A 22,950-nucleotide genomic window follows, 5' to 3' on the forward strand; every position below is an offset into this window, starting at 1 on the left:
AAAGTTTTGAGGTGGTCAGTCCCTCAAAACTTTAAGGGTGATGGTAATTCTACCAACTTTATTACGATGATTTTGTTAAGGACCTGCCTTGTATGGGCCAGTAGGCCTTCTGTAGTGTTCCTCCATTCTTATGTTCTTAGGCTAACGTCTCTGAGCGCCTTCATTGCAACTCTTCACCTCACTGACTTTTCGACGCGCTATATAAACGGCTATTCCAAACGTTTCTACTCACTCACGCTCAGGACAGGATACACGGGGTCAGACTGATAACACTGTTACGTCGTTCTGTAACTGTATTACTCTCTAAGAGGCGGACGAAGATGAGGATTCTTTACCCCAAGTATTTAACTGTAGCCTGTGGTATGGGTGTCGTTATCCCCAAAATAACTTCCGGACAAGGCATGAATAAACCCGCTTCCCATCCTGAGTACTCGTCGATGGTTGCTGCCGCCATCAATGACCTCAACGAGCGTCGGGGGTCATCTCGTCAGGCTATTTTGAAGTATATCGTCGCCGAGTATGATATTAGTGAAAAACTTGCCTCCACCCACGTGAAGGTTGCCTTGAGACGAGGTGTTGCTTCCGGCGCCTTACGCCAGATGAAAGGTGTTGGTGCCACGGGGTCGTTCAAGATTAACAAGAGTTCAGCTGAAGCGAAGATTTCCAAGATCTCCAAAAAGGAATGCCAGGTCTCCGAGAAGACCTCCAGAAAGACATGCAAGATCTCCAAAAAGATATGCAAGACCTCCAAGAAGACATGTAAGACATCAAAGAAGACCTGCAAGACCTCCAAGAAGACATGCAAAATCTCCAAGAAGACCTCCAATATCTCCGAGACTATCTCCAAGGAGTTCGTCGAGGAACTTGCAGACACAAGGAAAGTTCCCACACACCCGGACTACTCTACAATGATTGCTGCCGCTATCGATAAGCTGAAAGGCAAACGAGGATCATCCCTTCAGGCCATCCTGAAGTACATTGTCAACACCTACAACATTGACGAGAAGACAGCCAGCACCCAGGTTCGGCTGGCCCTCAGGCATGGGGTGAAGTCAGGTGACCTTAAACAATTAAGATTCTTCGTCATGAACAAGAATGTCAATGGAATAAACTCGCGTGGATGATAACGTATCAGTAACAGTTTTCCCCGTCTCCCCGAGTCAACTACCAGGAGTCGTTCTGGCCGCCATGATGACTCCTGTTTACGTCAAGCAATTTCGACACCCCACTCTTGATGACCTGTTGACCACCACCTCTGATATTTGGCATTACTGTGTTATTTTTTTATGTATGATTATGCATGTCATGTAAATTCTGTAAATAAATGTTTGTTTATAACTGTGTTTATTATAAACCATACCCCCGGCCGGGATTGAACCCGCGGTCATAGAGTCTCAAAACTCCAGCCCGTCGCTGAGTCATAAAACAATTAATTCAAATTGGAAGTATTAAAAATGATATAATGAAATATTTAGTGTAGATATTTTAATGTTTCAGGTGAATAAAAGTGTGCAACACTTGGACAAAAGAAAACGCTTTTTTTGTGGACAAAACGTTTTGTCCACAAAAGGCGTTATTGAAGCATCACGCAATTACTTATGCTGCATAATGTTATTTGAAGCATTCAAGATTTTTAGTCACTAATCTGGGAGATGAAGAGGGTGGGGATGTTGTTTCATTACTCACACTTACAGGAGATAAAGTGAGTGGAATGCTTCCTTACCACTCTCATACTCCTGCAGGAGATGATCTGGGAGATGAACAGAGTGGGGATGCTTGTGGACCTGTCTCACGCCTCGAGCAAGACAGCGAGAGACGTACTGTCCACCTCTCGCGCCCCTGTCATTTTCTCACACTCTGCCACTCGCGCCCTCTGTCACATAGACAGGAACCTACCAGACGACATTCTCAGTTCCCTGGTAGGTCTCTCTCTGTCTCTGAAATTGACATATCTGGCCAAATGATATAAAGTCGCTTCAGATGAACAGAGGTCAATCAAGTTGCCGTTGGGTCACTACAACTGTCCTAGGGGGGGGGGAGGTCACTGTAGTTGACGTAGGATAAAGGGTAAGCAATCTTGACCTGGTGTTGCTGTGGTTTCAGGCTCTCAATGGAGGATTAGTAATGGTGAGCTTCTACACAGACTTCATCAGTTGCAGTGAGACAGCCACCATACAGGACGTTGTAGGTACGTATACTCTGTTTGCTGTATTTTGTATCACATTTAGCAGACTTTACCTTTTCGTATTCGCTATTCTTCTATATTTACTTGTCTATTATAGAGCTAAGAATCTATTGTTTACCTCTGACGTCATTGCTAAAGTGGCCAGTCAGCAGCTTTACTTACCTATGACGTCATGAATAAAGGTACCAATGAGAGCAGTGATCATTCCCACCTGGTAGTAAGTAACAATTCCTCGTCCCCCAGGTCACATCAACCAGGTGCGTACCATGGCAGGTGTCGACCACGTGGGTATCGGCGCTGGCTTCGACGGCATCAATAAGTAAGTAATAGGGCCAAGGACCCGTGATTTGACCCCCGCAACCACAAATAGCAGAGTACCATTGAATAGCAGGGCCCAGGAGCTGTAACTCGATTCCTGTAGCCATTTATAGGTGAGAATAGATTTAAATCATATTCTGCGATAGGTAGGATTATATATACAGTATATAAGTATTCTTGACTGGTGGTGAACAGGTTTCACGCAGCTTTAATGACCCTCTCGTAGCCGGCAGGCTTTAAACTCAATAAACCAGCCATTCTCGGGATGGATTCGAATCGCACATGATCCGCGGATAGGTATTTCGCGACCATCAGGTGCAGATGGCGTGGACTCAGGAGTTAATTGGTGTGATTACCCACTGTGGCAGCTGGTTCGGTGTTTCACCTGGGTAATCTCTGCCTTGCTGGTCTCCACTCAGTGTTTGAAAAAATAAACACAAATGAAATATAATGTGGCCTTTTATTGACTACGTTTCGCCCACACAAGCCAGTGCTCTGTAATATTCCCCCAAAATTAATAGCACCTTTTGAACATCTGATTACTATTCACAGGTGTTTTACTTTCAAGTTCTTTAACACAAAAATGTGAGTGGGTTGAGTGTTGGTGTTAGACGAGCTGGATAGATCCATGAATTCGTGTTCTTTACGTCAATTTCTGACCCAGAAATCTTCCGGTCTCAGGTTCTTTTAAATGCAAAGGTCTGGGTTTGATGGGCAAATACGTGGGTGGGAATGAGTCAGTATATATAGGCGCAGACTGGTGTGTGACACATGGTGACCTGGTAAGTAAGACACATGTGCAACAGTTAGGTATCTTTATAAAAGTTAAGACACATGTGCAATATGTGGATATCTTTATTGTAGACGTTTCGCCATCCAGTGGCTTTATCAATACAGATTCTAGGACATAATTAGAAGACGGTGGAACTATATACAAAAGATGAGATAATCAGTCCCTCAGCCTTGGGGTTGGTGTTGAGAGCACCAACTCCGAAACGTTTCGCCTACACAGTAGGCTTCTTCAGTCCCGTAGTTAGATCGCTAGCGCACTCAGCTCACGGAGATCCGGAGTTCCAATCCCAGTTACAGCTGGAAAACATCAGGACATGTTTCCATATGACACCTGCTGTCCATGTTCACCCATCAGTATAAAATGGGCACCTGGGTGTTAGTGGACTGGTGTGGGTCGCATCCTGGGACAAAAACTGACCTGTAGATGAATGGTTCAGAGAACCGACATGATAAATTAGACACATGTGCAACTCTTGGGTATCTTTATTGAGGAAACGTTTCGCCACACAAGGCACTGTGTGGCGAAACGTTTCCTCAATAAAGATACCCAAGAGTTGCACATGTGTCTAATTTATCAAAAACTGACCTAATTTGTCCGAAATGCTCTGCACAACAACCGGCTTTCTATATAGTAGTATGTCATTAATGTCATCTAGGCCTATGTACATGTACTTGAAGATTGAGACACTTATGCAGCATATGGGAATCTTTATTCAGGAAACGTTTCGCCACGCAGTGGCTTCATCAGTCCAATACAAAGAGGAAGGCGTAAGGAGAGGAGGAGAATGAGGTAATCAGTCCCTCAACCTGGAGTCGATGTGTTCAGTCCATCAATCTTGTAGAATGTACAGCATAGGGCCGTAGACATGGCTTATATACTGTAGTGAGGTGACGTGAAGCAGTTGGAGGCGGGGTCATAGTGGTACCATCCACTAGTCGAAGTAGGTCTTCGTCCAAAGGTTGAACAAGTGTTGAAGAATTCTTTGTAACAAGATCCCATGATGCTGCTGTGTCTGACAGTTGTGATGAATGGTTTGAAAAACCGACATGTTGAAGATTGAGACACTTATGCAGCATATGGGAATCTTTATTCAGGAAACGTTTCGCCACGCAGTGGCTTCATCAGTCCAATACAAAGAGGAAGGCGTAAGGAGAGGAGGAGAATGAGGTAATCAGTCCCTCAACCTGGAGTCGATGTGTTCAGTCCATCAATCTTGTAGAATGTACAGCATAGGGCCGTAGACATGGCTTATATACTGTAGTGAGGTGACGTGAAGCAGTTGGAGGCGGGGTCATAGTGGTACCATCCACTAGTCGAAGTAGGTCTTCGTCCAAAGGTTGAACAAGTGTTGAAGAATTCTTTGTAACAAGATCCCATGATGCTGCTGTGTCTGACAGTTGTGATGAATGGTTTGAAAAACCGACATGTTGAAGATTGAGACACTTATGCAGCATATGGGAATCTTTATTCAGGAAACGTTTCGCCACGCAGTGGCTTCATCAGTCCAATACAAAGAGGAAGGCGTAAGGAGAGGAGGAGAATGAGGTAATCAGTCCCTCAACCTGGAGTCGATGTGTTCAGTCCATCAATCTTGTAGAATGTACAGCATAGGGCCGTAGACATGGCTTATATACTGTAGTGAGGTGACGTGAAGCAGTTGGAGGCGGGGTCATAGTGGTACCATCCACTAGTCGAAGTAGGTCTTCGTCCAAAGGTTGAACAAGTGTTGAAGAATTCTTTGTAACAAGATCCCATGATGCTGCTGTGTCTGACAGTTGTGATGAATGGTTTGAAAAACCGACATGTTGAAGATTGAGACACTTATGCAGCATATGGGAATCTTTATTCAGGAAACGTTTCGCCACGCAGTGGCTTCATCAGTCCAATACAAAGAGGAAGTGCAACATCTGGATATCTTTATTGTAGTAGACGTTTCGCCATCCAGTGGCTTTATCAATACAGATTCTAGGACATAATAGGAAGACAGTAGAACTATATACAAAAGATGAGGTAATCAGTCCCTCGGCCTTGGAGTTAGTGTTCACAGCATCGTGGTGGAGGAGAGTCTGGAGCAAAGGCAAGAAGACTGGCGCTTTTTATAGGCGTCAGTGAATGGGACGGGCAGCAGACGAGGTCAGTCACTGGTAGGCGGGATTCCCCAGTGGAAGTAGGTCCTTCCCAAAGAGATGGGTTAGTTGCAGCAGCCGTGAAGAAGGTCTTGTAGATGTCCTCTGAACCAAGATTCCATGATGTTGCAGTGTCTGACAAGTTGTGCAAAGAAAGGTATAAAATACCGACAATATGAAAGTTAAGACACATGTGCAACATCTGGATATCTTTATTGTAGTAGACGTTTCGCCATCCAGTGGCTTTATCAATACAGATTCTAGGACATAATAGGAAGACAGTAGAACTATATACAAAAGATGAGGTAATCAGTCCCTCGGTACAAAGAGGAAGGCGTAAGGAGAGGAGGAGAATGAGGTAATCAGTCCCTCAACCTGGAGTCGATGTGTTCAGTCCATCAATCTTGTAGAATGTACAGCATAGGGCCGTAGACATGGCTTATATACTGTAGTGAGGTGACGTGAAGCAGATGGAGGCGGGGTCATAGTGGTACCATCCACTAGTCGAAGTAGGTCTTCGTCCAAAGGTTGAACAAGTGTTGAAGAATTCTTTGTAACAAGATCCCATGATGCTGCTGTGTCTGACAGTTGTGATGAATGGTTTGAAAAACCGACATGTTGAAGATTGAGACACTTATGCAGCATATGGGAATCTTTATTCAGGAAACGTTTCGCCACGCAGTGGCTTCATCAGTCCAATACAAAGAGGAAGGCGTAAGGAGAGGAGGAGAATGAGGTAATCAGTCCCTCAACCTGGAGTCGATGTGTTCAGTCCATCAATCTTGTAGAATGTACAGCATAGGGCCGTAGACATGGCTTATATACTGTAGTGAGGTGACGTGAAGCAGTTGGAGGCGGGGTCATAGTGGTACCATCCACTAGTCGAAGTAGGTCTTCGTCCAAAGGTTGAACAAGTGTTGAAGAATTCTTTGTAACAAGATCCCATGATGCTGCTGTGTCTGACAGTTGTGATGAATGGTTTGAAAAACCGACATGTTGAAGATTGAGACACTTATGCAGCATATGGGAATCTTTATTCAGGAAACGTTTCGCCACGCAGTGGCTTCATCAGTCCAATACAAAGAGGAAGGCGTAAGGAGAGGAGGAGAATGAGGTAATCAGTCCCTCAACCTGGAGTCGATGTGTTCAGTCCATCAATCTTGTAGAATGTACAGCATAGGGCCGTAGACATGGCTTATATACTGTAGTGAGGTGACGTGAAGCAGTTGGAGGCGGGGTCATAGTGGTACCATCCACTAGTCGAAGTAGGTCTTCGTCCAAAGGTTGAACAAGTGTTGAAGAATTCTTTGTAACAAGATCCCATGATGCTGCTGTGTCTGACAGTTGTGATGAATGGTTTGAAAAACCGACATGTTGAAGATTGAGACACTTATGCAGCATATGGGAATCTTTATTCAGGAAACGTTTCGCCACGCAGTGGCTTCATCAGTCCAATACAAAGAGGAAGGCGTAAGGAGAGGAGGAGAATGAGGTAATCAGTCCCTCAACCTGGAGTCGATGTGTTCAGTCCATCAATCTTGTAGAATGTACAGCATAGGGCCGTAGACATGGCTTATATACTGTAGTGAGGTGACGTGAAGCAGTTGGAGGCGGGGTCATAGTGGTACCATCCACTAGTCGAAGTAGGTCTTCGTCCAAAGGTTGAACAAGTGTTGAAGAATTCTTTGTAACAAGATCCCATGATGCTGCTGTGTCTGACAGTTGTGATGAATGGTTTGAAAAACCGACAAGTTGAAGATTGAGACACTTATGCAGCATATGGGAATCTTTATTCAGGAAACGTTTCGCCACGCAGTGGCTTCATCAGTCCAATACAAAGAGGAAGGCGTAAGGAGAGGAGGAGAATGAGGTAATCAGTCCCTCAACCTGGAGTCGATGTGTTCAGTCCATCAATCTTGTAGAATGTACAGCATAGGGCCGTAGACATGGCTTATATACTGTAGTGAGGTGACGTGAAGCAGTTGGAGGCGGGGTCATAGTGGTACCATCCACTAGTCGAAGTAGGTCTTCGTCCAAAGGTTGAACAAGTGTTGAAGAATTCTTTGTAACAAGATCCCATGATGCTGCTGTGTCTGACAGTTGTGATGAATGGTTTGAAAAACCGACATGTTGAAGATTGAGACACTTATGCAGCATATGGGAATCTTTATTCAGGAAACGTTTCGCCACGCAGTGGCTTCATCAGTCCAATACAAAGAGGAAGGCGTAAGGAGAGGAGGAGAATGAGGTAATCAGTCCCTCAACCTGGAGTCGATGTGTTCAGTCCATCAATCTTGTAGAATGTACAGCATAGGGCCGTAGACATGGCTTATATACTGTAGTGAGGTGACGTGAAGCAGTTGGAGGCGGGGTCATAGTGGTACCATCCACTAGTCGAAGTAGGTCTTCGTCCAAAGGTTGAACAAGTGTTGAAGAATTCTTTGTAACAAGATCCCATGATGCTGCTGTGTCTGACAGTTGTGATGAATGGTTTGAAAAACCGACATGTTGAAGATTGAGACACTTATGCAGCATATGGGAATCTTTATTCAGGAAACGTTTCGCCACGCAGTGGCTTCATCAGTCCAATACAAAGAGGAAGGCGTAAGGAGAGGAGGAGAATGAGGTAATCAGTCCCTCAACCTGGAGTCGATGTGTTCAGTCCATCAATCTTGTAGAATGTACAGCATAGGGCCGTAGACATGGCTTATATACTGTAGTGAGGTGACGTGAAGCAGTTGGAGGCGGGGTCATAGTGGTACCATCCACTAGTCGAAGTAGGTCTTCGTCCAAAGGTTGAACAAGTGTTGAAGAATTCTTTGTAACAAGATCCCATGATGCTGCTGTGTCTGACAGTTGTGATGAATGGTTTGAAAAACCGACATGTTGAAGATTGAGACACTTATGCAGCATATGGGAATCTTTATTCAGGAAACGTTTCGCCACGCAGTGGCTTCATCAGTCCAATACAAAGAGGAAGGCGTAAGGAGAGGAGGAGAATGAGGTAATCAGTCCCTCAACCTGGAGTCGATGTGTTCAGTCCATCAATCTTGTAGAATGTACAGCATAGGGCCGTAGACATGGCTTATATACTGTAGTGAGGTGACGTGAAGCAGTTGGAGGCGGGGTCATAGTGGTACCATCCACTAGTCGAAGTAGGTCTTCGTCCAAAGGTTGAACAAGTGTTGAAGAATTCTTTGTAACAAGATCCCATGATGCTGCTGTGTCTGACAGTTGTGATGAATGGTTTGAAAAACCGACATGTTGAAGATTGAGACACTTATGCAGCATATGGGAATCTTTATTCAGGAAACGTTTCGCCACGCAGTGGCTTCATCAGTCCAATACAAAGAGGAAGGCGTAAGGAGAGGAGGAGAATGAGGTAATCAGTCCCTCAACCTGGAGTCGATGTGTTCATGTAGCATAGGGACTGAATGTATTGGACTGATGAGGTACCACTATGACCCCTGTCAGCACTTTGGACGAAGACCTACTTCGACCCACTATGACCCCGCCTCCAACTGCTTCACGTCACCTCACTACAGTATATAAGCCATGTCTACGGCCCTATGCTGTACATTCTACAAGATTGATGGACTGAACACATCGACTCCAGGTTGAGGGACTGATTACCTCATTCTCCTCCTCTCCTTACGCCTTCCTCTTTGTATTGGACTGATGAAGCCACTGCGTGGCGAAACGTTTCCTGAATAAAGATTCCCATATGCTGCATAAGTGTCTCAATCTTCAACATGTCGGTTTTTCAAACCATTCATCACAACTGTCAGACACAGCAGCATCATGGGATCTTGTTACAAAGAATTCTTCAACACTTGTTCAACCTTTGGACGAAGACCTACTTCGACTAGTGGATGGTACCACTATGACCCCGCCTCCAACTGCTTCACGTCACCTCACTACAGTATATAAGCCATGTCTACGGCCCTATGCTGTACATTCTACAAGATTGATGGACTGAACACATCGACTCCAGGTTGAGGGACTGATTACCTCATTCTCCTCCTCTCCTTACGCCTTCCTCTTTGTATTGGACTGATGAAGCCACTGCGTGGCGAAACGTTTCCTGAATAAAGATTCCCATATGCTGCATAAGTGTCTCAATCTTCAACATGTCGGTTTTTCAAACCATTCATCACAACTGTCAGACACAGCAGCATCATGGGATCTTGTTACAAAGAATTCTTCAACACTTGTTCAACCTTTGGACGAAGACCTACTTCGACTAGTGGATGGTACCACTATGACCCCGCCTCCAACTGCTTCACGTCACCTCACTACAGTATATAAGCCATGTCTACGGCCCTATGCTGTACATTCTACAAGATTGATGGACTGAACACATCGACTCCAGGTTGAGGGACTGATTACCTCATTCTCCTCCTCTCCTTACGCCTTCCTCTTTGTATTGGACTGATGAAGCCACTGCGTGGCGAAACGTTTCCTGAATAAAGATTCCCATATGCTGCATAAGTGTCTCATTTCCAGTTTTCTGCAGTCTACTAACTTACGTGTGTGCGGCTAAGTCAGTAGACTGCAGAAGACTGCGCTCACCTATGTATAGTGTTGATGTGTCTCCTGGCTGGTAAACAATGCGACAAAATGAACGTTGTATAGGTGAACGCTCGGGGGGATGAACGCTGGGTAATATGAACGCTGTGGAAGATGGTCGCCAGACACTTGTGTAATAATGTTTAATCCCTAACAAGACCTTATGGGAGAGTGTGGGACAACATTCTATTTTTATTTTTCATTTGAGAGACGTATAAACTACTTGTCTCACCCCTTCAGGACTGAGAAACACGTTAACCACTCATCACACTTCTTGAGGATAAGACACACTGTGAGACACATTAACTATTAATCTCACTCCTTCAGGACGCCTGAAGGACTGGAGGACGTGTCGAGGTATCCTGAACTTTTCGCTGAGCTGCTGAAGGACCCGACCTGGTCCCTACAAGATCTGAAGAAATTGGCTGGACTCAACCTGCTGCGGGTCTTCAGGAGGGTCGAACAGGTGCTGTTGGTGCTGTCTGTTGCAGGGCCTTTAGTTGGCTGTTACACGATGAGGCTGTCGGCTGAATGTCAATGCCGTTGGACAGTCGACAGTTGAACTGCTGTTTGCCGACTGTCAATTTTCTGGAAAAAATGGAAGGGATATCTATTGTAATAGTACCGAGGGGAAGCCAACAGTGAAAAAAAATAGTTATTACCCCTATATAGTGTGCCATTTTTTCCCACTGATTCACTACTGGGGGGACGGGGGGGATATCATATTACCCAGGCAGAGGGAAGACCCAAACGGTCTCTGCAAAATGGCCCTTTGCACGCGTGTTCACGTTACAGGGAACAGTTTCTTCAGTGTTGATTTGGTTCAATTTTAACTCAACAAGAATTTAATTCCGTAACTTGTCTTGAAGAATGAAGCTGCTTGGTTTCGAGTGTAATAATAATAATAATAATAATAATAATAATAATAATAATAATAATAATAATAATAATAATAATAATAATAATAATAATAATTACAGCAACAATTATAATAATGATAATACTAGCAATAATAGTAGTAACAACATTAATATAAACAACAGCGTTAATAATAATAATAATAATAATAATAATAATAATAATAATAATAATAATAATAATAATAATAATAATCTTGGTGTCGTCAGGTGCGCGAGGAACTGGCTGGGGAGAAACCATCTGAAGAAATTATACCCATTCACGACATCGATGCTCGCTGGCCTTGTAGATACAAATTTGCCAGCCTTGACGATGCCCGCACCTGACCTCCCACGCCTGCGCCCACGCCCGCACCTACGTTCACTGCATTTCCTACGCTCGCATCTCGACGTCTGATCTAAGGCGGCCATACTTTTCTGGAGCTCATATGAATCCTGATCTGCGTTCTAATAACGTGGTAATACTGTCTGGACCTTGGCAGTGTATGAACTGCAGGGAGTGGTGGTGTATTGTATGGGAAAGTGGCAGACACTGTCTGCGCTGGGGAGAAATGGAAGAATTTTTTTCATTTGTATTTCAAAGTGTATATATATTTTTGACTTGTACACGATTTTTTTTCTTCCTGGGATACAACTATGTTCAGTAGTGCCACAATCACCTGAATGACTACAATAATGACACAATAGTGACAGAATGAGGCAGTGGACACGTGCGACATCTGGTTGTCCTTATTCGGAGATGTCTCGCCCACCAGTGGCTTTATCATCAGTTCCATACTGAGATGATGTGTGTAGAGAGTGGAGAGAGTGGAAGGTGAGGTAATCAGTCCTAATGCTTGGAATCCTGTATTGAACGCCTTAGCCTGGGCATGAAGATGGTCTCTCATATACTGGAGTCAAGCGAGGTGCAGTAGTTGGAGACACGTCACTGGTGGGCGGGGGTCTACCACTGGAAAGTAGCACATACCAGTGAGTTGGGGGCCAGAGGTTAGCAAATAAGTTGCAGAAAACAGTCTCTGTGGCAAGCCTGCAGAGATGCTGTGGTGTCAGACATCTCTGTTTTGAAGTGATATACTCACTGGTTAGAGGTGACTAACTCATCACAGCCACACCATGTACAGACAAGTGCTACAGCCACACCATGTACAGAGAAGCGCTACAGCCACACCATGTACAGAAAAGCGCTACAGCCACACCATGTACAGACAAGTGCTACAGCCACACCATGTACAGACAAGTGCTACAGCCACACCATGTACAGACAAGTGCTACAGCCACACCATGTACAGAGAAGCGCTACAGCCACACCATGTACAGAAAAGCGCTACAGCCACACCATGTACAGACAAGTGCTACAGCCACATCATGTACAGACAAGTGCTACAGCCACACCATGTACAGACAAGTGCTACAGCCACACCATGTACAAAAAAGTGCTACAATCACACCATGTACAGACAAGTGCTATAACCACACCATGTGTAGACAAGTGCTACAGCCACACCATGTGCAGACAAGTGCTACAGCCATGCCATGTACAGACAAGTGCTACAGCCACACCATGTACAGACAAGTGCTATAACCACACCACGTACTGACATGTGCTACAACCACACCTTGTACAGGCAAGTGCTACAGTCACACCATGTGCAGACAAGTGCTACAACCACACCATGTGCAGACAAATGCTACAACCACACCATGTGCAGACAAGTGCTACAACCACACCATGTGCAGACAAGTGCTACAGCCATGCCATGTACAGACAAGTGCTACAGCCACACCATGTACAGACAAGTGCTATAACCACACCATGTACAGACAAGTGCTACAGCCACACCACGTACTGACATGTGCTACAACCACACCTTGTACAGGCAAGTGCTACAGTCACACCATGTGCAGACAAGTGCTACAACCACACCATGTGCAGACAAATGCTGCACAGAGGCCTCCCCCATTCTCATTTATTTCTAGTTAGTGGGTAAGATGTGCCTCTAGCTGGAGCGTTGACTCAACACCCCAGAGCAGCGCCACAGAATATCATAACACCATAGCACATCACCATAACACCGCAGCACATCACCATAACACCGCAGCACATCATAACACCACAGCACATAACCATAACACCACAACACATCACCATAACACCACAGCACATCACCATAACACCACAGCACATCACTATGACACCACAGCACATCACGATAGCACCACTGCACATCACCGCAACACCACAGCACATCACCATAACACCACAGAGCATCACCATAACACCACTGCACATCACCTTTGCAGCACATCACCATAAAACCAAAGCACATCACCATAACACCACAGCACGTCACCATAAAGCCACAGTACATCACGATAACACCACAGCACATCATAACACCACAGCACATCACATTAACACCACAGCACATCACCATAACACTACAGCACATCATAACACCACAGCACATCACCGTAACACAATAGCACATCACCATAACACCACAGCACATCACCATAACACCACAGCACATCACCATAACACCACAGCACACCACCATAGCACCACAGCACATCACCATAACACCACAGCACACCACCATAACACCACAGCACATCACCATAACGCCACAGCACATCACCATAACACAATAGCGAATCATAACATCACAGCATATCACCATAACACCACAGCACATCACCATAACACCACAGCACATCACCATAACACCACAGCACATCACCATAACACCACAGCACATCATAACACCACAGCACATCACCATAACACCACAGTACATCACCATAACAACACAGTACGTCACCAAAACACCACAGTACATCAGCATAACACCACACCACATCACCATAACACCACAGCACATCACGATAGCACCATTGCACATCACCACAACACAGCACATCACCATAACACCACTGCACATCACCATAACACCACAACACATCATAAAACCAGAGCACACCACCATAGCACCTCTCCACATCACCATATCACCACAGCACATCACCACAACGCATCACCATAACACCATAACACATCACCACAACACTACAGCACATCCCACAATACCACAGCACATTACCATAACAGCACTGTACATCACCACAACGCCATAGCGCATCACCATAACACCACAGCACATCACAACAACACAGCACATCACCATAGCACCACTGCACATCACAATACTACAGCACATCACAATAACACCACTGCACATCACAACACATCACCATAGCACCGCTGCACATCACAACACCACTGTACATCTCCATAACACCACTACACATCTCAGTACTATAGCACATTACCATAACACCAACGCACATCACCACAATACTACAGCACATCACCATAACACCACTGCATCACTACAGCACATCACAGTAGCAACCACATCACCATAACACCACAGCATCACCACAGCATCACAGTAGCAAGCACATCACCATAACACCACTGCATCACCACAGCACATCACAGTAGCAACCACATCACCATAACACCACAGCATCACAGTAGCAAGCACATCACCATAACACCACTGCATCACCACAGCACATCACAGTACCAAGCACATCACCATAACGCCACTGCACATCACAAAACTGCACATCACAACATCATTGTACATCACCACAACACTACAGCACATCACCATAACACCACAGTACATCACCAGAACACCGCTGCACATCATCACAACACAGTACAACACCAGAGAACATCACAACACATCAAAACACCACAGGACATCACCACTGCACATCACAACACCACGGCACATCACCATAACACCACAGCACATCACCATAACACCACAGTACATCACCAGAACACCACTGCACATCACCACAACACTACAGCACATCACCATAACACCACAGTACATCACCAGAACACCGCTGCACATCACCACAACACTACAGCACATCACCATAACACCACAGCACATCACCATAACACTACGGTATATCACCACAACACAGCACATCACCACAACACCAGAGCGCATTGCCGTAACACCAAAGCACATCACCACAACACCACACCAGCACAGCACATCACCACAACACCACGGCACATCACCATAACACCACAACACATCACCACAACACTACAACACATCACCATAACGCCACAACACATCACCATAACCCCACAGCACATCACAACGCCACAACACATCACCATAACACCACAGCACATCACCACAACGCCACAACACATCACCATAACCTCACGGCACATCACAACGCCACATCACCATAACACCACAGCACATCACCACAACGCCACAACACATCACCATAACCTCAGGGCACATCACAATGCCACATCACCATAACACCACAGCACATCACCACAACGCCACAACACATCACCATAACCTCACGGCACATCACAACGCCACATCACCATAACACCACAGCACATCACCACAACGCCACAACACATCAACATAACCTCACGGCACATCACAACGCCACAACACCAGAACACCACAGCACATCATCACAACGCCACAACACATCACCATAACACCACAGCACATCACCATAACGCCACAACACATCACCATAACGCCACAACACATCACCATAACACCACAGCACATCACCATAACACCACAGCACATCACCATAACGCCACAACACATCACCATAACACCACAACACATCACCATAACACCACAGCACATCACCATAACGCCACAACACATCACCATAACACCACAGCACATCACCATAACGCCACAACACATCACCACAACACCACGGCACATCACCATAACACCACAGTACATCACCATAACGCCACAACACATCACCATAACACCACAGCACATCACCATAACGCCACAACACATCACCATAACACCACAGCACATCACCATAACGCCACAACACATCACCATAACACCACAGCACATCACCATAACGCCACAATACATCACCTTAACACCACAGCACATCACCATAACGCCACAACACATCACCATAACACCACAGCACATCACCATAACGCCACAACACATCACCATAACACCACAGCACATCACCATAACGCCACAACACATCACCATAACACCACAGCACATCAACATAACGCCACACAACATCACCATAACACAACAGAACATCACCACAATGCAACAACACATCACCATAACCTCACGGCACATCACAACGCCACATCACCATAACACCACAGCACATCACCACAACGCCACAACACATCACCATAACACCACAGCACATCACCACAACGCCACAATACATCACCATAACACCACAGCACATCATCATCAAGACTCACAATGTAAGCACATCACACATCTCACATCTCTGTCTGTTAACCACCGTTGTTTGTCTGTTAATGTATTTTAATAAATATTTCATAGTTTTTCTTTGTTTATTCTCATTCCTTCTCGTCTGCTGTGTCTGCGTACATACTGTCTGCTGTGTCTGCGTACATACTGTCTGCTGTGTCTGAGTACATACTGTCTGCTGTGTCTGTGTACATACTGTCTGCTGTGTCTGCGTACATACTGTCTGCTGTGTCTGCGTACATGTACATACTGTCTGCTGTGTCTGCGTACATACTGTCTGCTGTGTCTGCGTACATACTGTCTGCTGTGTCTGTGTACATACTGTCTGCTGTGTCTGCGTACATACTGTCTGCTGTGTCTGCGTACATACTGTCTGCTGTGTCTGCGTACATACTGTCTGCTGTGTCTGCGTACATACTGTCTGCTGTGTCTGTGTACATACTGTCTGCTGTGTCTGCGTACATAATGTCTGCTGTGTCTGTGTACATACTGTCTGCTGTGTCTGCGTACATACTGTCTGCTGTGTCTGTGTACATACTGTCTGCTGTGTCTGCGTACATACTGTCTGCTGTGTCTGCGTACATACTGTCTGCTGTGTCTGTGTACATACTGTCTGCTGTGTCTGCGTACATACTGTCTGCTGTGTCTGCGTACATACTGTCTGCTGTGTCTGTGTACATACTGTCTGCTGTGTCTGCGTACATACTGTCTGCTGTGTCTGCGTACATACTGTCTGCTGTGTCTGCGTACATACTGTCTGCTGTGTCTGCGTACATACTGTCTGCTGTGTCTGTGGACATGTACATACTGTCTGCTGTGTCTGCGTACATACTGTCTGCTGTGTCTGCGTACATACTGTCTGCTGTGTCTGCGTACATACTGTCTGCTGTGTCTGCGTACATACTGTCTGCTGTGTCTGTGTACATACTGTCTGCTGTGTCTGCGTACATACTGTCTGCTGTGTCTGCGTACATACTGTCTGCTGTGTCTGCGTACATACTGTCTGCTGTGTCTGCGTACATACTGTCTGCTGTGTCTGTGTACATACTGTCTGCTGTGTCTGTGTACATACTGTCTGCTGTGTCTGTGTACATACTGTCTGCTGTGTCTGTTGACATGTACATACTGTCTGCTGTGTCTGTGTACATACTGTCTGCTGTGTCTGTTGACATGTACATACTGTCTGCTGTGTCTGTGTACATACTGTCTGCTGTGTCTGCGTACATACTGTCTGCTGTGTCTGCGTACATACTGTCTGCTGTGTCTGCGTACATACTGTCTGCTGTGTCTGCGTACATACTGTCTGCTGTGTCTGCGTACATACTGTCTGCTGTGTCTGCGTACATACTGTCTGCTGTGTCTGCGTACATACTGTCTGCTGTGTCTGCGTACATACTGTCTGCTGTGTCTGTGGACATGTACATACTGTCTGCTGTGTCTGCGTACATACTGTCTGCTGTGTCTGCGTACATACTGTCTGCTGTGTCTGCGTACATACTGTCTGCTGTGTCTGCGTACATACTGTCTGCTGTGTCTGTGTACATACTGTCTGCTGTGTCTGTGTACATACTGTCTGCTGTGTCTGCGTACATACTGTCTGCTGTGTCTGCGTACATACTGTCTGCTGTGTCTGCGTACATACTGTCTGCTGTGTCTGTGTACATACTGTCTGCTGTGTCTGTGTACATACTGTCTGCTGTGTCTGTGTACATACTGTCTGCTGTGTCTGCGTACATACTGTCTGCTGTGTCTGCGTACATACTGTCTGCTGTGTCTGCGTACATACTGTCTGCTGTGTCTGCGTACATACTGTCTGCTGTGTCTGCGTACATACTGTCTGCTGTGTCTGCGTACATACTGTCTGCTGTGTCTGCGTACATACTGTCTGCTGTGTCTGCGTACATACTGTCTGCTGTGTCTGTGTACATACTGTCTGCTGTGTCTGTGTACATACTGTCTGCTGTGTCTGTGTACATACTGTCTGCTGTGTCTGCGTACATACTGTCTGCTGTGTCTGCGTACATACTGTCTGCTGTGTCTGCGTACATACTGTCTGCTGTGTCTGCGTACATACTGTCTGCTGTGTCTGCGTACATACTGTCTGCTGTGTCTGCGTACATACTGTCTGCTGTGTCTGCGTACATACTGTCTGCTGTGTCTGCGTACATACTGTCTGCTGTGTCTGTGTACATACTGTCTGCTGTGTCTGTGTACATACTGTCTGCTGTGTCTGTGTACATACTGTATGCTGTGTCTGCGTACATACTGTCTGCTGTGTCTGCGTACATACTGTCTGCTGTGTCTGTGTACATACTGTCTGCTGTGTCTGCGTACATACTGTCTGCTGTGTCTGCGTACATACTGTCTGCTGTGTCTGCGTACATACTGTCTGCTGTGTCTGTGTACATACTGTCTGCTGTGTCTGTGTACATACTGTCTGCTGTGTCTGTGTACATACTGTCTGCTGTGTCTGCGTACATACTGTCTGCTGTGTCTGCGTACATACTGTCTGCTGTGTCTGTGTACATACTGTCTGCTGTGTCTGCGTACATACTGTCTGCTGTGTCTGCGTACATACTGTCTGCTGTGTCTGTGTACATACTGTCTGCTGTGTCTGCGTACATACTGTCTGCTGTGTCTGCGTACATACTGTCTGCTGTGTCTGCGTACATACTGTCTGCTGTGTCTGCGTACATACTGTCTGCTGTGTCTGTTGACATGTACATACTGTCTGCTGTGTCTGCGTACATACTGTCTGCTGTGTCTGCGTACATACTGTCTGCTGTGTCTGTTGACATGTACATACTGTCTGCTGTGTCTGCGTACATACTGTCTGCTGTGTCTGCGTACATACTGTCTGCTGTGTCTGCGTACATACTGTCTGCTGTGTCTGCGTACATACTGTCTGCTGTGTCTGCGTACATACTGTCTGCTGTGTCTGTTGACATGTACATACTGTCTGCTGTGTCTGCGTACATACTGTCTGCTGTGTCTGCGTACATACTGTCTGCTGTGTCTGCGTACATGTACATACTGTCTGCTGTGTCTGCGTACATACTGTCTGCTGTGTCTGCGTACATACTGTCTGCTGTGTCTGTGTACATACTGTCTGCTGTGTCTGCGTACATACTGTCTGCTGTGTCTGTGTACATGTACATACTGTCTGCTGTGTCTGCGTACATACTGTCTGCTGTGTCTGCGTACATACTGTCTGCTGTGTCTGTTGACATGTACATACTGTCTGCTGTGTCTGTGGACATGTACATACTGTCTGCTGTGTCTGTGACATACATACTGTCTGCTGTGTCTGTGTACATACTGTACATACTGTCTGCTACATACTGTCTGTTGACATGTACATACTGTCTGCTGTGTCTGTTGACATGTACATACTGTCTGCTGTGTCTGTTGACACGTACATACTGTCTGCTGTGTCTGTTGACACGTACATACTGTCTGCTGTGTCTGTTGACATGTACATACTGTCTGCTGTGTCTGTTGACATGTACATACTGTCTGCTGTGTCTGTTGACATGTACATACTGTCTGCTGTGTCTGTGGACATGTACATACTGTCTGCTGTGTCTGTGGACATGTACATACTGTCTGCTGTGTCTGTTGACATGTACATACTGTCTGCTGTGTCTGTTGACATGTACATACTGTCTGCTGTGTCTGTTGACATGTACATACTGTCTGCTGTGTCTGTTGACATGTACATACTGTCTGCTGTGTCTGTTGACATGTACATACTGTCTGCTGTGTCTGTTGACATGTACATACTGTCTGCTGTGTCTGTTGACATGTACATACTGTCTGCTGTGTCTGTTGACATGTACATACTGTCTGCTGTGTCTGTTGACATGTACATACTGTCTGCTGTGTCTGTTGACATGTACATACTGTCTGCTGTGTCTGTGTACATGTACATACTGTCTGCTGTGTCTGTTGACATGTACATACTGTCTGCTGTGTCTGTTGACATGTACTGTCTGCTGTGTCTGTGTACATGTACATACTGTCTGCTGTGTCTGTTGACATGTACATACTGTCTGCTGTGTCTGTTGACATGTACATACTGTCTGCTGTGTCTGTTGACATGTACATACTGTCTGCTGTGTCTGTTGACATGTACATACTGTCTGCTGTGTCTGTGTACATGTACATACTGTCTGCTGTGTCTGTGGACATGTACATACTGTCTGTGGACATGTACATACTGTCTGCTGTGTCTGTGGACATGTACATACTGTCTGCTGTGTCTGTGGACATGTACATACTGTCTGCTGTGTCTGTGGACATGTACATACTGTCTGCTGTGTCTGTTGACATGTACATACTGTCTGCTGTGTCTGTGGACATGTACATACTGTCTGCTGTGTCTGTTGACATGTACATACTGTCTGCTGTGTCTGTGGACATGTACATACTGCCTGCTGTGTCTGTGGACAGGCACATACTGTCTCCTGCGTCTGTGGACAGGTACACACTGTCTGCTGTGTCTGTGGACAGGTACATACTGTCTGCTGAATTTGTGGATAGATACATACTGTCTGCTGTGTCTGTGGACATGTACATACTGTCTGCTGAATATGTGGACAGGTACATACTCTCTTCTGTGTTTGTGGACAGGTACATACTGTCTGTGGACAGTTACATACTGTCTGTGGGCAGGTACATACTGTCTGTGGACAGGTACATACTGTCTGTGGACAGTTACATACTGTCTGTGGACAGGTACATACTGTCTGTGGACAGTTACATACTGTCTGTAGACAGGTACATACTGTCTGTTTTGTCTGTGGATTGGTACATACTTTCTGCTCTGTCAGTGGAAAAGTACATACTCTCTGCTGTCTGTGAACAGGTATATACTGTCTGTGGACAGGTACATACTGTCTGTGAACAGGTATATACTGTTTGCTGCCTGTGGACAGTTACATTCTGTCTGCTTTCTGTGGGCAGATAAATAGTGTCTGCTGTCCGTGGACAGGTACATATTGTCTACTGTGTCTGTAGACAGGTAAACATGTTATCTCGAAATTGACAGCAACAACCACACTAGACAGCAACAGCCAGACTAGGCAGCAACAACCACACTAGACAACAACAGCCAGACTAGACAGCAGCAATCACACTAGACAGCAGCAATCACACTAGACAGCAGCAATCACACTAGACAGCAACAATCACACTAGACAGCAGCAATCACACTAGACAGCAATAAGCACACTAGACAGCAACAACCACACTAGACAGAAACAACCACACTAGACAGCAACAACCACACCAGACAGCAACAATCACACTAGACAGCAACAGCCACACTAGACAGCAATAACCACACTAGACAGCAACAACCACACTAGACAGCAACAACCACACTAGACAGCAACATCCACACTAGACAGCAACATCCACCCTAGACAGCAACAACCACATTAAGCAGCAACAATCACACTAGACAGCAACAACCACACTAGACAGCATCAATCACACTAGACAGCAACAACCACACTAGACAGCAACAACCACACTAGACAGCATCAATCACACTAGACAGCAACAACCACACTAGACAGCAACAACCACACTAGACAGCAACAACCACACTAGACAGCAACATCCACACTAGACAGCAACAACCACACTAGACAGCAACATCCACACTAGACAGCAACATCCACACTAGACAGCAACAACCACATTAAACAGCATCAATCACACTAGACAGCAACAACCACACTAGACAGCAACAGCCACACTAGACAGCAACATCCACACTAGAGAGCAACAACCACACTAGACAGCAACAAAAACACTAAACAGCAACAACAACACTAGATAGTAACAACCACACTAGACAGCAATAACCACACTAGACAGCATCAATCACACTAGAGAGCAATAACCACACTAGACAGCATCAATCACACTAGACAGCAACAACCACATTAAACAGCATCAATCACACTAGACAGCAACAACCACACTAGACAGCAACAACCACACTAGACAGCAACATCCACACTAGACAGCAACAACCACACTAGACAGCAACATTCACACTAGACAGCAACAACCACACTAGACAGCAACATCCACATTAGACAGCAACAACCACATTAAACAGCAGCAATCACACTACACAGCAACAACCACACTAGACAGCAACAGCCACACTAGACAGCAGCAGTCACACTCGACATCAACAACCACACTAGACAGCAACAACCACACTAGACAACAACAACCACATTAGACAGCAACACTCACACTAGACAGCAACAACCACACTAGACAACAACAACCACATTAGACAGCAACACTCACACTAGACAGCAACAATCACACTAGACAGCAAAATCAATATTAGAGAGCAACAACCACACTAGACAGCAACAACCACACTAGACAGCAACATCCACACTAGACAGCAACAACCACACTAGACAGCAACATCCACACTAGACAGCAACAATCACACTAGACAGCAACAATCACACTAGACAGCAAAATCTATATTAGAGAGCAACAACCACACTAGACAGCAACAACCACACTAGACAGCAACATCCACACTAGACAGCAACAACCACCCTAGACAGCAACAACCACACTAGACAGCAATAACCACACTAGACAGCATCAATCACACTAGACAGCAACAACCACATTAAACAGCAGCAGT

General features: G+C 45.6%; 1 protein-coding gene across 1 annotated transcript; it reads left to right on the forward strand.

Annotated features, from left to right (window-relative positions):
- Window positions 1–1,746: 1,746 nt before the first annotated feature.
- LOC138851373 (dipeptidase 2-like) lies at window positions 1,747–11,705 on the forward strand. The gene is made up of 5 exons (XM_070080424.1): window positions 1,747–1,919; window positions 2,104–2,188; window positions 2,429–2,504; window positions 10,319–10,457; window positions 11,119–11,705. The coding sequence occupies exons 1-5, from the start codon at window positions 1,758–1,760 to the stop codon at window positions 11,233–11,235; spliced, it is 579 nt and encodes a 192-aa protein (XP_069936525.1). The 5' UTR covers window positions 1,747–1,757; the 3' UTR covers window positions 11,236–11,705.
- The last annotated feature ends 11,245 nt before the right edge of the window (window positions 11,706–22,950 follow it).

Source organism: Cherax quadricarinatus, unplaced genomic scaffold (assembly GCF_038502225.1).
Source record: "Cherax quadricarinatus isolate ZL_2023a unplaced genomic scaffold, ASM3850222v1 Contig437, whole genome shotgun sequence".
Taxonomy (NCBI): domain Eukaryota; kingdom Metazoa; phylum Arthropoda; class Malacostraca; order Decapoda; family Parastacidae; genus Cherax; species Cherax quadricarinatus.

Coding starts and splice junctions, on each gene's coding strand:
- LOC138851373 (XM_070080424.1), top strand. CDS start 1,758: ATGAACAGAGTGGGGATGCTTGTGGACCTGTCTCACGCCTCGAGCAAG. Junction 1,920..2,103: donor ACGACATTCTCAGTTCCCTG/GTAGGTCTCTCT, acceptor CTGTGGTTTCAG/GCTCTCAATGGAGGATTAGT. Junction 2,189..2,428: donor CACCATACAGGACGTTGTAG/GTACGTATACTC, acceptor CTCGTCCCCCAG/GTCACATCAACCAGGTGCGT.